This window comes from Erpetoichthys calabaricus, chromosome 14, assembly GCF_900747795.2.
Source record: "Erpetoichthys calabaricus chromosome 14, fErpCal1.3, whole genome shotgun sequence".
NCBI classification, from domain to species: domain Eukaryota; kingdom Metazoa; phylum Chordata; class Cladistia; order Polypteriformes; family Polypteridae; genus Erpetoichthys; species Erpetoichthys calabaricus.
The window spans coordinates 81,621,748-81,634,765 of record NC_041407.2 but is presented as its reverse complement, the minus strand read 5'-3'; the positions used below and the strand labels follow the sequence as shown (position 1 = coordinate 81,634,765).

Below are 13,018 nucleotides of genomic sequence, written 5' to 3'. Positions count from 1 at the left end.
AAAGACACTGAAGAACAAATCAATAACCATTAATTACGTAACTAACAGGGTGCCCTGAAGATTAATTTAAAGAAATAATCACATGAATGATGTATAAGGCAGTTTTTAATAAAATGTATGTTGTATGGTATCAATAGATTAGATTAGATATACATGTACTTTATTTGTCCCCAAGACAAATTTAAACTATACAGAGGACCCTCCACTATTCTTACTAGACGTTTGTTTACTGCATTTTACTTTGCTGATGCAGGACTTGGGATCCATTTGTTCTAAGGTATTAGCAAATCTGTCTTGCCAATGTCCTTATTGTGTCTACTTTGTTGATTTTAAATATCTGACTATATATTTAAAAACCTACATCTCAGCATGTTTATTTTTTTCCTATTTTATCAGTCCATCAATATACCCATCAAAACACCTTCCAGAATTGCATGACAAAATGTACAACATATAGCATATATTGAATTATTAAAATAATAAATAAGACAGAAACAAAAAATATATTACACTGAAATGTGCGTTGCTCTTTTAATTAAAATTGATTAGTCATTCAATATTGTGACCCTAAATTAGGCTGAGCAGGTTTTGTATGGTGTGTTGCTCATTTCGATTAAAAAAAGATACAAGTCAAATTATATTTTTTAATCACTAAGTAAATTTACTGTATAACAGAGACAATGTAAACTTATTGTATGCTTTTTTTTTCTAAATTGTGTTAAATCATAGTAAATTTTATACCTTCATTACACAAGCAGACATTTTAGGCACTGTGGAAACATTTGGATGGCCTACATATATTTATATATATATATATATATATAGATCTTACTCTGCTGGGCCCTTGAGCGAGACCCTTAACCTGCAATTGTTCCATGGGTGCTGTACAATGGCTTACCCTGCACTCTGACCCCAAGGGGCATGCAAAAACTATCAAATTCCTAATACAAGAAAATGTATACGGTGAAATAAAAATAAATAATAGTACCTTATTTTCTTTATTCTGGTGACTGTCATGGTTTTCAGTAAAGTTGATGTATCTTTGACTTGAGGCAAAATGAATTTGAAGAAACAAAATCTGAAGACCTATATAACACTTTACATCAAATTTTATTTGTCACATACAATTGCATACACAGTACAATATGTAGTGAAATGCTTAGTTGCTAAACTACAAAACCATGCATTAAAGAAACAATAGCATTTAGCTTTACAAATTTCAGTATACAGTAAATCACTCTGTTAAATGAGTGCAATAATATGTATAACATCACAATTACAAACGTGGCAAACAATAAATGAAAATGCCAACTTAAATAACTCAATATAAGAAAATCAAAAATTACTTTCCTCATTCAAGATGTGAATGGGGTGTTGTCTTCATATTCTAAACATGTTTGTTGAATGTGGTACAGCTTTCACAATCCTCCTTTTCATTTCTTTTTTTTATTAAATCTTATAAAGCTGGGGAAACTGTTACATGATCAAAGGAAATTTCGAAATCGTCAGTCAGACCTGGAAGTTGCAATATTGTGCACACTGAATCATAAAGGAGTGTGTCCTGATTGTGTTTACACATCTGGTAACTCATCCTTTAATACAACTGGGTATTAATTTCCAAATATTAATCCTTGAATTTAGTATCAGTGGCAATATTGGTTCCCATGTTTGACAGATCTTTAAGTGATGTGTACTTTACCCAAAATGGTATTTTTTTTAAAGTGTTACTTACCACTGTGACTCTCACCTGGAAAAGGGATGAGAAGATGAAATGAGAGATGTGGCTTACCCAATGTAGTTTGTAGTGGAGGCCAAGAAAAAAATTTAATCTCTTGATTTTGTGGAGAAAGGACATAACAAAGATTTTAATAGAAGAGGACCCAATAGAGAAACACCGGACAATGACAAACAATATGAAAATATCCACGGAACAAAGAAAAAGAAAATTTTGCCGTATTTTGTGTTGTATAATCCACATGTCTGTTCTACATTCTTATGCTCAAAACGTGCAAAATGTAGGGTTTTTTGCTTGATACAGTGCTTTTGAAATTGCTCAAGAATGCTGTTTTCAATTCAAAATCACTGTATTATGGCGATGCACCTTTCCTGTTGATATTGTAGGCTAAGTTTTCTGGATGTATTAATAATATTTCAGCAAAAAATGTATAGGTTTTGCATGTTTTGTGCAAATGAATGGATAATGGACATATGGATTATATGACAAGAATTACTGTATGTGAGAACTGTTTTTTCTTGTCCCCATGGACGTTTTTCACATTCTTTGCTGTTGTCTAGCATTGGTCACTATTGGGTCCCGTTCTGTTAGAATCTCTGTTACATACTTTCTCCATGAAAATATGAGATTAAACATTTTTTCCAGCCACCACTTCAAACTACATGGGGTGAATAACCTATAAAAAAACAAAGTATTATTCTGGGGTGGAGTAGTCCTTTAAAATGATAACAGCAGTGCTTTTCTATGTTTCATGTTGCTTCAACCTGATGAGCAGGCTTTGGTTGCAAGGCCAGTTTATATTCATGACATATTAGTCAGCGTGAAGAAATACTGTGCTCTTGTACGGTTTCATTTTTTAAGCTATATAGCAATTCGGTTTACTTTTGGAATGAGTCTGAAGTTTTTATATTTGATTAAATGATGATGAGCTCCAGTCCTCAAAACACTAAAACTGGAGTATGTCAGTTGTAATGGAAGAATGGATCACTTTAAATTGTGTCATGGTTTTCTATTCATATGCTTCTTTATGATGATTCTTTTAAAATTATTTTGCTTTTTCTCTTGTGACACTTTTTATTTACAGCACTTTTCGGAGGCATTTTAAGAATTTTACTATGTGGCTGACATTTTGTTCAGTCAGGGGATATTTAGCTATCTTCTTTTGTTCATTTTCTACCTATGCAGTGAGTTTAGTTTATATAATACATATCTGGCTGTCGTCTGTTCAGCTAATATTTGCTACCTTTCTTTTTTTGCTGTGTCTTATCTCATGACTCTGAAATGTAACTTTATCCCTAGCTAAGGTTAAAGTAACAAATCTAAAAAAAGGCTAATTCAAAAAAAACAAATAGTCATAAAATCCTGATCCTGAGTTGTAATTTAAGTTAATTAAAGCAATTTTATTTACATTAAAACCAACCAATGGTTGCAGTCAGTCAGTCATTGTCTAAACCACTTTGTTCTGAACAGAGTCATGGGGGTGTTCTAGAGACTATCTCAGTTAGCATAGGGTACAAGGCAGGAACAAACCCTGGGCAGGGTGCCAGTCCATTGCAGGGTGAACACACATACATGCACACTCCAACCACACACAAGGGCCAATTTAGTATCGCCAATCCACCTAACTTATGTGTCTTTGGACTGTGGTGGGAAACTTGAGCACCTGGAGGAAAACCATGGTGACATGGGGAAAACATACAATCTCCATGCAGGGAGGACCCAGGACATGAACCCTGGTCTCCTTATGACGAGCCAGCAGAGCTAACACCACCACCATGCTGCTCCCAATGAGTTCATCAATTAGCTAATCAATAAATAAGCAGTCATTCAAAAGACAAAATGTTATGTTATAACTCTTAACACATGAACCAGCAAAGACTTGTTTGTTTCCTAAAAAAATATAAACAAAACAGAGCAGTGATAGATAGATAGATAGATAGATAGATAGATAGATAGATAGATAGATAGATAGATAGATAGATAGATAGATAGATAGATAGATAGATAGATAGATATTACTTTATTGATCACATGAACACAGTTTACTAATCAGGATTCTAAGCCCAATTCTAATTTGAATTGCTAATTCACTTCAGTTGAGAATAGATTTCCAAAAATGCTTAGATTAATAAACTATTATGAAGGCTGAGCATATGGTGAACATTTAATGTAGTTCCATTCCTATTCACAATACAAGATTTTAAGTGAAATACACCACGTCCTCCACACCCTAGCATTAATAAGATTTTACACATGCTGTGCATTTTAAAGAATGCAATTATAACATTCATCTACATTACCCATTGTTGTAAGCTTTTTTTAGTATCAATGAAATGAATTACTTCCTGCTTTCTGATTTTAAAACATAGAATGGAACACTTTTCAGATTTGCAAATTAACAAAAAATAAATCAATAAACAAAACTATAGTACTCTTGGGTGCTGATAAGGGATGAATAAACAGCAATTTTATTTTCTTTAATCTTATTCGACTGATAATTATCTGTTTTTTCCTTCCTTGCACCCTGTGTTGTCTGGAAAAAGCAACTACAATTATGGTTTGTTAAGTTTGACATGATTGTATGGAATGTTGTTTTCTTCAAATAATATCAATACCTTTAAACAAAATTTTAAAAAAGCAAATACATATTGTGGCCCTAAAGGGTATTATCAGGTGTGAAAAATGATGGATGGGTGGGTGGATGGATTGATGAAGTAAAGTTGCTAGTCTATTGTGTTTTTCTTTACTTAGACAATTACATTTTAACTTACTGCTGATACTGGCTGTTGTAAAAAAATATTTAATTTAATAACTTAATTTAGCTTTTTACATTAGTTCTTTAAATGAATTAATACATAAATAGGTAAACAAATAAATAAATAAACACACACACACACACACTTTGGTCTGAAAACAGACCTGAATGACTATAAAGCAAGAACATTAAAAAGAAAGAAAACTTTTGACTTGGTTGCTTCAGTCATAGTGAGGCATTATGTTACTGTATTACATTATGCATTCCTTCTACCAAAAGGTAACATTTCTTAATGGACCCCCATGTTGATGATTATAGCCTGAGCCCTTGTTGTCTGTCAAGGCTGTGCCAGTAGTTTTGAAACCTATTGACAGCTGGCCTCATCTTTTTAGTTCTGTGAATGTGCAAAGCATTTATGAGTGTTTTGCTTTTCCTGTTAACACTGCATGCTGGGTACAGGTTTGGACCAACTTCCAAACTTCAGAATCTATAAGAAATTCTTCTATAGTATTATAGAAAACTCAGAGGTTTTCTGTAACATTACTGGTAAACAGTTAAGGCTGTTGATAATCTTTCAGGCTGATTGGTTATACTGTATAAGAACCCATGCTTCGTGTCAAGTTTTTTATCATATTCTTTAATGCATTTAAAATGACAATGACAGCTCAGTATACATATTAAAAGGTTATAGTTTTCTGAATTTTTGATGTAATTTTGTAATAAATTAAGATGTTTCCCCAACAGGGGGCTATAGGAACTCAGAAATCAGCTAATATAACAAAGAACATCTTTTTTGCAATCTCTCCTTAAAAAAAGTTAAATAATTGAAATTATTGTTGCTACCCTTTCCAAAGACTAAATCATAATTTTACTTTTAACTAATGAAAAATGTTACTTTTTGTATTCTATTTGAAGATGACTGGCTGGAATGAGTATAGTTTCTGGAATTTGAGGAGCAGACTGGGGGATTTGAGCAGTCCTTAAATAACTACGTCACAGACACTAGTTGGGACAAGAATTTAAAATAAGAGCAATCCTGTTAGAACAAGGAGGGGTGGCAGTTGAGCCAAAAGGATAGCTCTTTGTAAAAAGTAACAGACATACAATACGTTTGCCCCCATTATTTGCATCTCACTCTGCTTCCAGATAAACTGTTTCTGAACCAGCTAGTCTGCCCTATGATGCTACAGCCTAGTCTGCCAGACTATAAACTTGGAAAGCTTGTGTTCAGGCTTGCTGCAGATTTTATTTCTAGAATTTCAAGAAAATTTAGAAGATGTTGTGCAGATTTCATATAACTATTAATAAATTTTCTTTAATTTGTTTTCCGAATATAGGAAAAAATAGTTCTGCATTATATTTGTGATCCAACAAAACAAGTTAGCTGAATTGAATAGGTACTTCTTGTTTCTACAGTTTCTTTTGTTCTCACTTTCTTTACTTTCCATTTACAGAATATCATAGAGGATGCTGATCTCTACCTGGATGGTTTTCTGGGATCCTGAATCACCAGGTCATTGTTTGTTTATTAAAAGAAGAAACCTATAGCTCTAGCAGAGTGCAACCAAGGAATGCAAACTGAAATAGTGAGGTGTGAATAAAGGAGTTTTTTTTACTGAACACTGCAATTCTCACAATGGTCTCAGAGCCAAAGTTAGACCCTCTGCTAGATCTCAGCTTCCTGTCAGAAGAAGAGCAGAACTGCATCTTGCGTGTTCTTGTTAGAGACAATGAACTTCGTGGTGTCGAAGAAGGCAGAATCAGGTAAAGCTGATTACATAGAGATTTACTTTTAATAGTGGGGAATTGATGTATGTACTTTTCACTGGTTTAATGTTCATATTGTGTCTGTTGTGCTTTATAAATACAGATATACTTTGAAAAAGTAATGTTTACGAAGACTTTATGACACTTGGTTGCCATCAAATTCTGACATGGAATTATGTGTCATTATAGCGAGTGAAAGAATGTCTATTAAATTTTTTTTTTTACTTATTTCAGCACAAAATTTATATTCATTTAAAATGGTGACAGAAACAAATTTCACCAAATGAAAAAGAATTTGGATTTTTCTTTATTGAGATGTCAGGTTAGGTGCATTGGCATTCCTAAATTGTCCCTACTGTGTGCTTGGTGTGTGTGTGTGTATGCGTGCCCTGTGGTGGGCTGGCGCCCTGCCTGGGGTTTGTTTCCTGCCTTGCGCCCTGTGTTGGCTGGGATTGGCTCCAGCAGACCCCTGTAACCCTGTAGTTAGGATATAGCGGGTTGGATAATGGATGGATGGATGGATGGATGGATGGAGATGTATTATTTTTTATAGCAAATTTTCTCACACTGTTTCAGCTTACATGCTCAGATGCAGTTATTGTATGAAGGATTAACATAATATTTATAACAGACAGGTATTGCAGATTTTTTTATGCATTTCAACTGTGAGCTATATGCACATCATAATATGAAAAAATCATTGGGAATGAGAGCTGCAAGAGTTACACACTTCTGAACAACAGTTTTAAATGCTTGGATGTTGTGAGTGTTTGCATCATCGTTTGGTAAGGAGTAAAAAGCACCCTGGGTAATACTATTAAACTGGTAGGCTCAGTATTACACAAAGGTCATATGCAATTTCATACAAAAAGACATTAAATTTAAGACAAATACACTGACACATCCCCAGTTCCCTTCTGTGTTTGTGTTTTGTATTTAAATGCATCTGCAGGTTTTCTGCTATTTTTTAGCACATTTCTAGGATGTGCATTATGTTCTTGGAGGGCTGTACAATCCAACATAGTCTGCTATAACTCTGTTATGTCACTCTGGCCTCACAAGGCATCATGGAGCACTGGGAAAAAAAGTGAATCTTAGCTGGCCACACAGTGAATTTCCAGGAAACTTTTCAGCAAATAAGTTCACCAACAAGCACAGCGTATTTACTGTGAAAAACCCTTTTGCAAAATTCACTGCTTATCCATAATGATTAGTGTCTCAGCTGGTGAAAACGTGATCTAGTTACAGAGTAGTTACTATTTTGTAATGGAATGAAGAACAGCAGTTGTTTTCTGTTTTAATTTAGTAGATGAAAATAATAATAAAGATAGGGTGAGAAGCTCAGTCATCCGGGAGGGGCTCAGAGTAGAGCCGCTGCTCCTCCGCATCGAGAGGAGTCAGATGAGGTGGCTCGAGCATCTGATCAGGATGCCTCCTGGACGCCTCCCTGGTGAGGTGTTCCGGGCACGTCTAACCGGGAGGAGGCCCCGGGGAAGACCCAGGACATGCTGGAGGGACTATGTCTCCCGGCTGGCCTGGGAACGCCTCGGGATTCTCCCGGAAGAGCTAGAAGAAGTGGCCGGGGAGAGGGAAGTCTGGGCATCTCTGCTCAAGCTGCTGCCCCCGCGACCCGACCTCGGATAAGTGGGAGACAATGGATGGATGGATGGATGGATGGATGGAAAATAATAATAATAATAATAACAATAATAATTTTGTAATGCTTCTCTCTTTTAACAACATACTGTAGCTGGATGAAAACATCAATTTTCTGCTCATAATTAGACTTTCAACCACAAGTAATAAAACAGAAAAAGGCAATAAAGTATTTTATGCTAATTCTAATACTCTGCCAATGGATTATGATGGATAAAGTGCTTATGGTAAGGAAGCAAAAATATTACATTATGCATTTTTCAACAAAAATAAATTCAAGAGAGTTATGATCACAAAAATAATTCTAAGTACAAATAAATAAAAAGGAAACCAAAACCGTGATGTCCCTTTAAGTCTAACTTAAAGGGTCTTGAAGCTCTGTATGCCTGGTGGAGTGGCTCACCTAACTTCCCAGCACCAAGTATCACACCAGTCACTCTGTTTTTCACCTTTTGTCTCTGTCATTTCTCTGGCCTCTCCATTCGAACCATTCTTCCAACTTCACACTCAATTTGCTTACTTCTAGGTGACATGACCAGTTAGGACCTTTCATACACATCCTTATAGATAAGGTTTAATTTTTCTCTTTTTCATATAAGGGCATATAACAAAAATAGGCAGCTGGAGCAGAGGCTCATACACTAAGAACAGAGACTAAAGTACATGGAGAAACAATAAACTCAAAGTTGTTAAACCAAGTGAAGCTAAAAGCAGATTGGGAACTTAGTTGATCTGAATAGACCCTTTTGGTTTTGTTAATCAGCTGGCTTGTTAAACTGACCCTGTCTGCATGACTGCTGTTTTGTCTCTAATTAACAATCCATGAAAAGTTTACTGTATTTTCCCACTCCCTTGGAGTTCTCTAAAAAGCTCTTATTCTCAGCCTGACATAAGAGCAGATTTTTTAGAATGAGTGACTGAAATATACTGTATAGAAACTTAATTCTAAAATAGTTGTCTTACAGGCAAATTCAATTAATTAAATCACTTCATCATTAAAACAACTAATAGAGTTTGATAACATGTAGGAAGCAATTAGAGCAACTGCTGCTCTTGTTATTTAAAGAACAGTCAGTCAGTCAGTCAGTCATTTTCCAACCCGCTATATCCTAACACAGGGTCACGGGGGACTGCTGGAGCCAATCCCAGCCAGCACAGGGTACAAGGCAGGAACAAACCCTGGGCAGGGAGCCAGCTATTTAAAGAACATCATATTCCAAATATAAAACATTACACAGGGGGCTGAGATTCCTATAGGGTTCTTAAACCAATGTCAGCTTGCCCTTTTTTCAAGTGAATAATCAATTATCAATTATGTTTTTAATTATATGGCAAACATATACTTTAAAACAATTTCCTATTAATTTAATAATTGTTTAATAGAGGAACTAAAAAATGAAATGGACAACCAAGATCTTATTCTAAAATACAACAAAGAATACAAAATAAGTGGTTCAAAATGCAAAAACAAGGTTAGGCCAGGTTATTAAAAAATACCACAAAGAAGATACGCCCAAGTATTAAAAAATAAGCCAAGAAATACTAAATGTAAAATTTTAAGGATCTGGAATTCCAAAAGATCAAAATACAAAGACCAAAATTTACCTAAATAAAAATACCAAGGCGATTACAGACCAAACAACAGTCACAAATGCCAAAATCCATAAAATATACTGCTCAAAAAATTAAGGGAACACTTAAACATCACAGTCTAACACCAAGTCATTTAAGCTTCAGGGATATCAGTCTGTCCAGTTAGGAAGCACAAGCGATTGTGAGTCAGTTTCACCTGCTTTGGTGCAAACGAAAGTGACAACAGGTGCACTAGAGAGGCAACAGCAAGACACAAAGTAAAGTAAATGGTATTGCGGGTGGTGGCCACAGACAATTGCTGTCTCCGTATCCTTCCTGCCTGCATTTTGCTAGTGTCCCTGTCACAACTGGTCATTTGAGGTGGTACCTGCAACCAATTCAGGTTACACAGGTAGTCCAGCTCCTCCAGAATATCAAAATCATACATGCCGTCATAAGAAGGTTTGCTGTGTCTCCCAGCACAATCTTAGGAGCATGGAGGAGATAACAAGAGATCGAAGTTACACAAGGAGAGCCAGACAGGGCATCAACCCAGCAGCAGGACACCGGTATCTGCTTCTTTGTGCAAGGAGGAACACTACCAGAGCCCTACAAAATTACCTCCTCCTGGCTACTGGTGTGCATGTTTCTGACCAAACTGTCAGAAACAGACTCCATGAGAGTGGTCCTAGTAGTGGGACCTGTGCTCACAGCCCATCACTGGGCAGCTCAGTTGGGATTCGCCAGAGAATATACAATTGGCAGCTATACCATTGGCACCCTGTTCTCTTCACAGATGAGAGTAGGTTCACGGTGAACACATATGACATACATGAAAGAGTCTAGAGACACTGTGGTGAACGTTATGCAGCCAGCACCAGCATCTAGCATGACCGGTTTGCTGGAGAACTGAAGGCATATATATCTTTGTAGGGTTGTACAGACCTCCATGTGCTAGGCAACAGTACCCTGACTGGTGGTGGGTATTGGGATGAAATCCTCAGAGCCATTGTCAGACCTTATGCTGGTGCAGTGGGCCCTGGGTTCCTCCTGGTCCAGGACAATGCCCGGCCTTATGTGGCCAGAGTGTGTAGGCAGTTCCTGGATGATGAAGACATTGATGCAATAGACTGGTCCTCATGTTTCCCAAACCTGAATCCAACTGAGAACCTCTGGAATGCTATGTATCGGTGCATCTAATGCCGCCAAGTAGTGCCACAGACTGTCCAGGAGCTCACTGATGCTCTGGTCCATATCTGGTAGGAGATCCCCCAGGATACCATCCACTGTCTCATCAGGAGCATGCCCAGACATTGTCAGGACTGCATACAGGCATGAGGGGGCCATACACAATACTGAGTCACATTATGAGTTGCTGTGATGAAATTCAGGCAAACTGGATCAGCCTGTGATTTCAATTTTTTTTTTTTTTAATTTTATTAATTTTATTGTAATCATTCATACAAATCGATCAATTTTTACAAAAAATAGGATTGAAAAACACGTCGACCCCCACCCCTGAGAGAGAGAGCATGGCCAATGGGGTAAAACTTAAGGCTTGTAAACATATCTAAATTAATGAGTTTAATAGGCTAGTAGAGATGAATGGAGGAGAAAAAGAAATACGGAGATAATTGCATCCTCTGTGCTTTAAGAGCTTATTCTAAAATTTTATTGAGTATATCCTGCCAGGTTTTTAAAAAATTCTGTACAGATCCTCTAACTGCATATTTGATTTTTTCCAATTTCAAATAGTATAAAACATCGGTTACCCACTGACTTAAAAGAGGAGAGTTAGGACTCTTCCAGTTTAGCAAAAAAAGTCTGTGTGCCAAAAGTGTAGTGAATGCACAGTTTGTTTGTCCTTCTCCAATTTAAACCCATCTGGAAGAACACCAAACACAGCTGTTAATGGGTTAGGAGGAATTGGGACACCAAGGCTGTCTGAAAGGCACTTAAAATTTTGGTCCAAAATGATGTTAATTTGGCGCAGGCCCAAAACATGTGACCCAGTGAGGCTGAGACTTGATTGAAGCGTTCGCAGGTTGGATCTTGTCCAACTTTTTGACTTTGATTTTTGGTGTGATGTTGAATCTAGCCCTCAGTGGGTTGGTGTTTTTGGTTTCCATTGACGGTTGTTGCATCATTTCGTTCTCAACAAATTACACAATATTACTCAATACAGATTTTCCACTTGAATATTTTGTTCATCGAGATCCACTGTGTGATTTAAGTGATCTCTTAATTTTTAGAGCAGTGTACAAACCTACCCCCCTATACATAAAGAGAAGAGGGAGCCAAAGACACTCAGAAACTTTCTCATTGCCTGAGCAGTTAGCTTGGGGCCTGTTACCTCCTAAATAAGATCTCCGCGATTAGACCGGTTAGCTGCATAGCTACAGCACTGATAGGGCCAGCTGCTTGGGCACCACATGAGGAGAGAAAGGAAAAAAGCAAAACAAAGAACACCTACAAAAGCAATATAAGAAAATTATAAAATGATGAACATAAACAGAGATTAATTAAAGCCATAATATAATGAAAGAAAGCGACAAAAACAGCTTCATTAACAAAAAGAACAAAAAAAACAATTACAAAGGCAAAGGAAACAAACACAACAGAACAACAAAAAAAAACTAAAGCCAAGGACAGATCCCTGCCAAGGCCATGACAAAATGTAGATCACTGATGAGGTGCAGTAGGTTCTGGGGAAATAAATGAACTGACTACTCTTTTAAATATGAAGTTTAGGCATTGCTAGAAAGAAAGGATGTCATTTCTGATTAAACCCTTTTATTGCCTAAAATATTTCTAGAATAATCTGGGTTAAAAAATAACAAACTTAGTGTTTGTTTGGGAAAAGAGAGAGCTGATTTTATGGAAGAAAGGTTTGCATTTCGAGAAACCGCAATTATTTTTTAATGGATTATTTCCTGGTTTACAGGAACAAGTCAAGATTATTTGGTTGAAAGATATGCAGGTTAGGTGGATTGGCGATGCTAAATTTGCCTTTTTGTGTGTGTGTGTTTACCTTGTGATGGGCTGATGTTGTGTCCAGGTGCCGTTCCTTACATTTGATGCATGCTGTACACAAAAATAATGTGAAACAATATAATAGGGATAATGGGAGATAGACAGCTGCATCGAGTCGGAGTGTTCGTAAGTCATAGTTTGTATTGTTTAAAAAAATGCCACCTCCTAAATTTTACCGCCCTATGCAAGTGTCTAGTTTGCCTAAATGGTAGAGCCAGCCCTGCATTGAAGCTGTGATTGTCTGGGGCACAACTACAAGAGGAGGGTGTATTTCCTGTGTAGACCAGCAGCAATGGAAGTCTACATTTAAGAGATAATGATTTGTTGTACCTACTGGTACCAGAAAGATGGCTTCTTATATCCATGTTTCGATTACTAGAATATAAATAAAAAAGCAATAAAAAGAACCATTCACTGTTTTTAAGCACTTATTTTCTTGTTCAGCTAATTCAACCATTTTTACTAACATTAATATATGGAGCTTTTGCATTTTAATAATT

General features: G+C 36.4%; 1 protein-coding gene across 1 annotated transcript in view; it reads left to right on the top strand.

The window, feature by feature from the left end:
- The window catches only part of sytl1 (synaptotagmin-like 1), a 65,271-nt gene that overhangs the window by 15,120 nt on the left and 37,133 nt on the right, over nt 1–13,018 (top strand). Inside the window, exon 2 of the mRNA XM_028818682.2 lies at nt 5,945–6,254. Within this exon, the coding sequence (XP_028674515.1) occupies nt 6,127–6,254 (128 nt within the window). The 5' untranslated portion in view covers nt 5,945–6,126. The remainder of the gene's footprint in view (nt 1–5,944; nt 6,255–13,018) is intronic.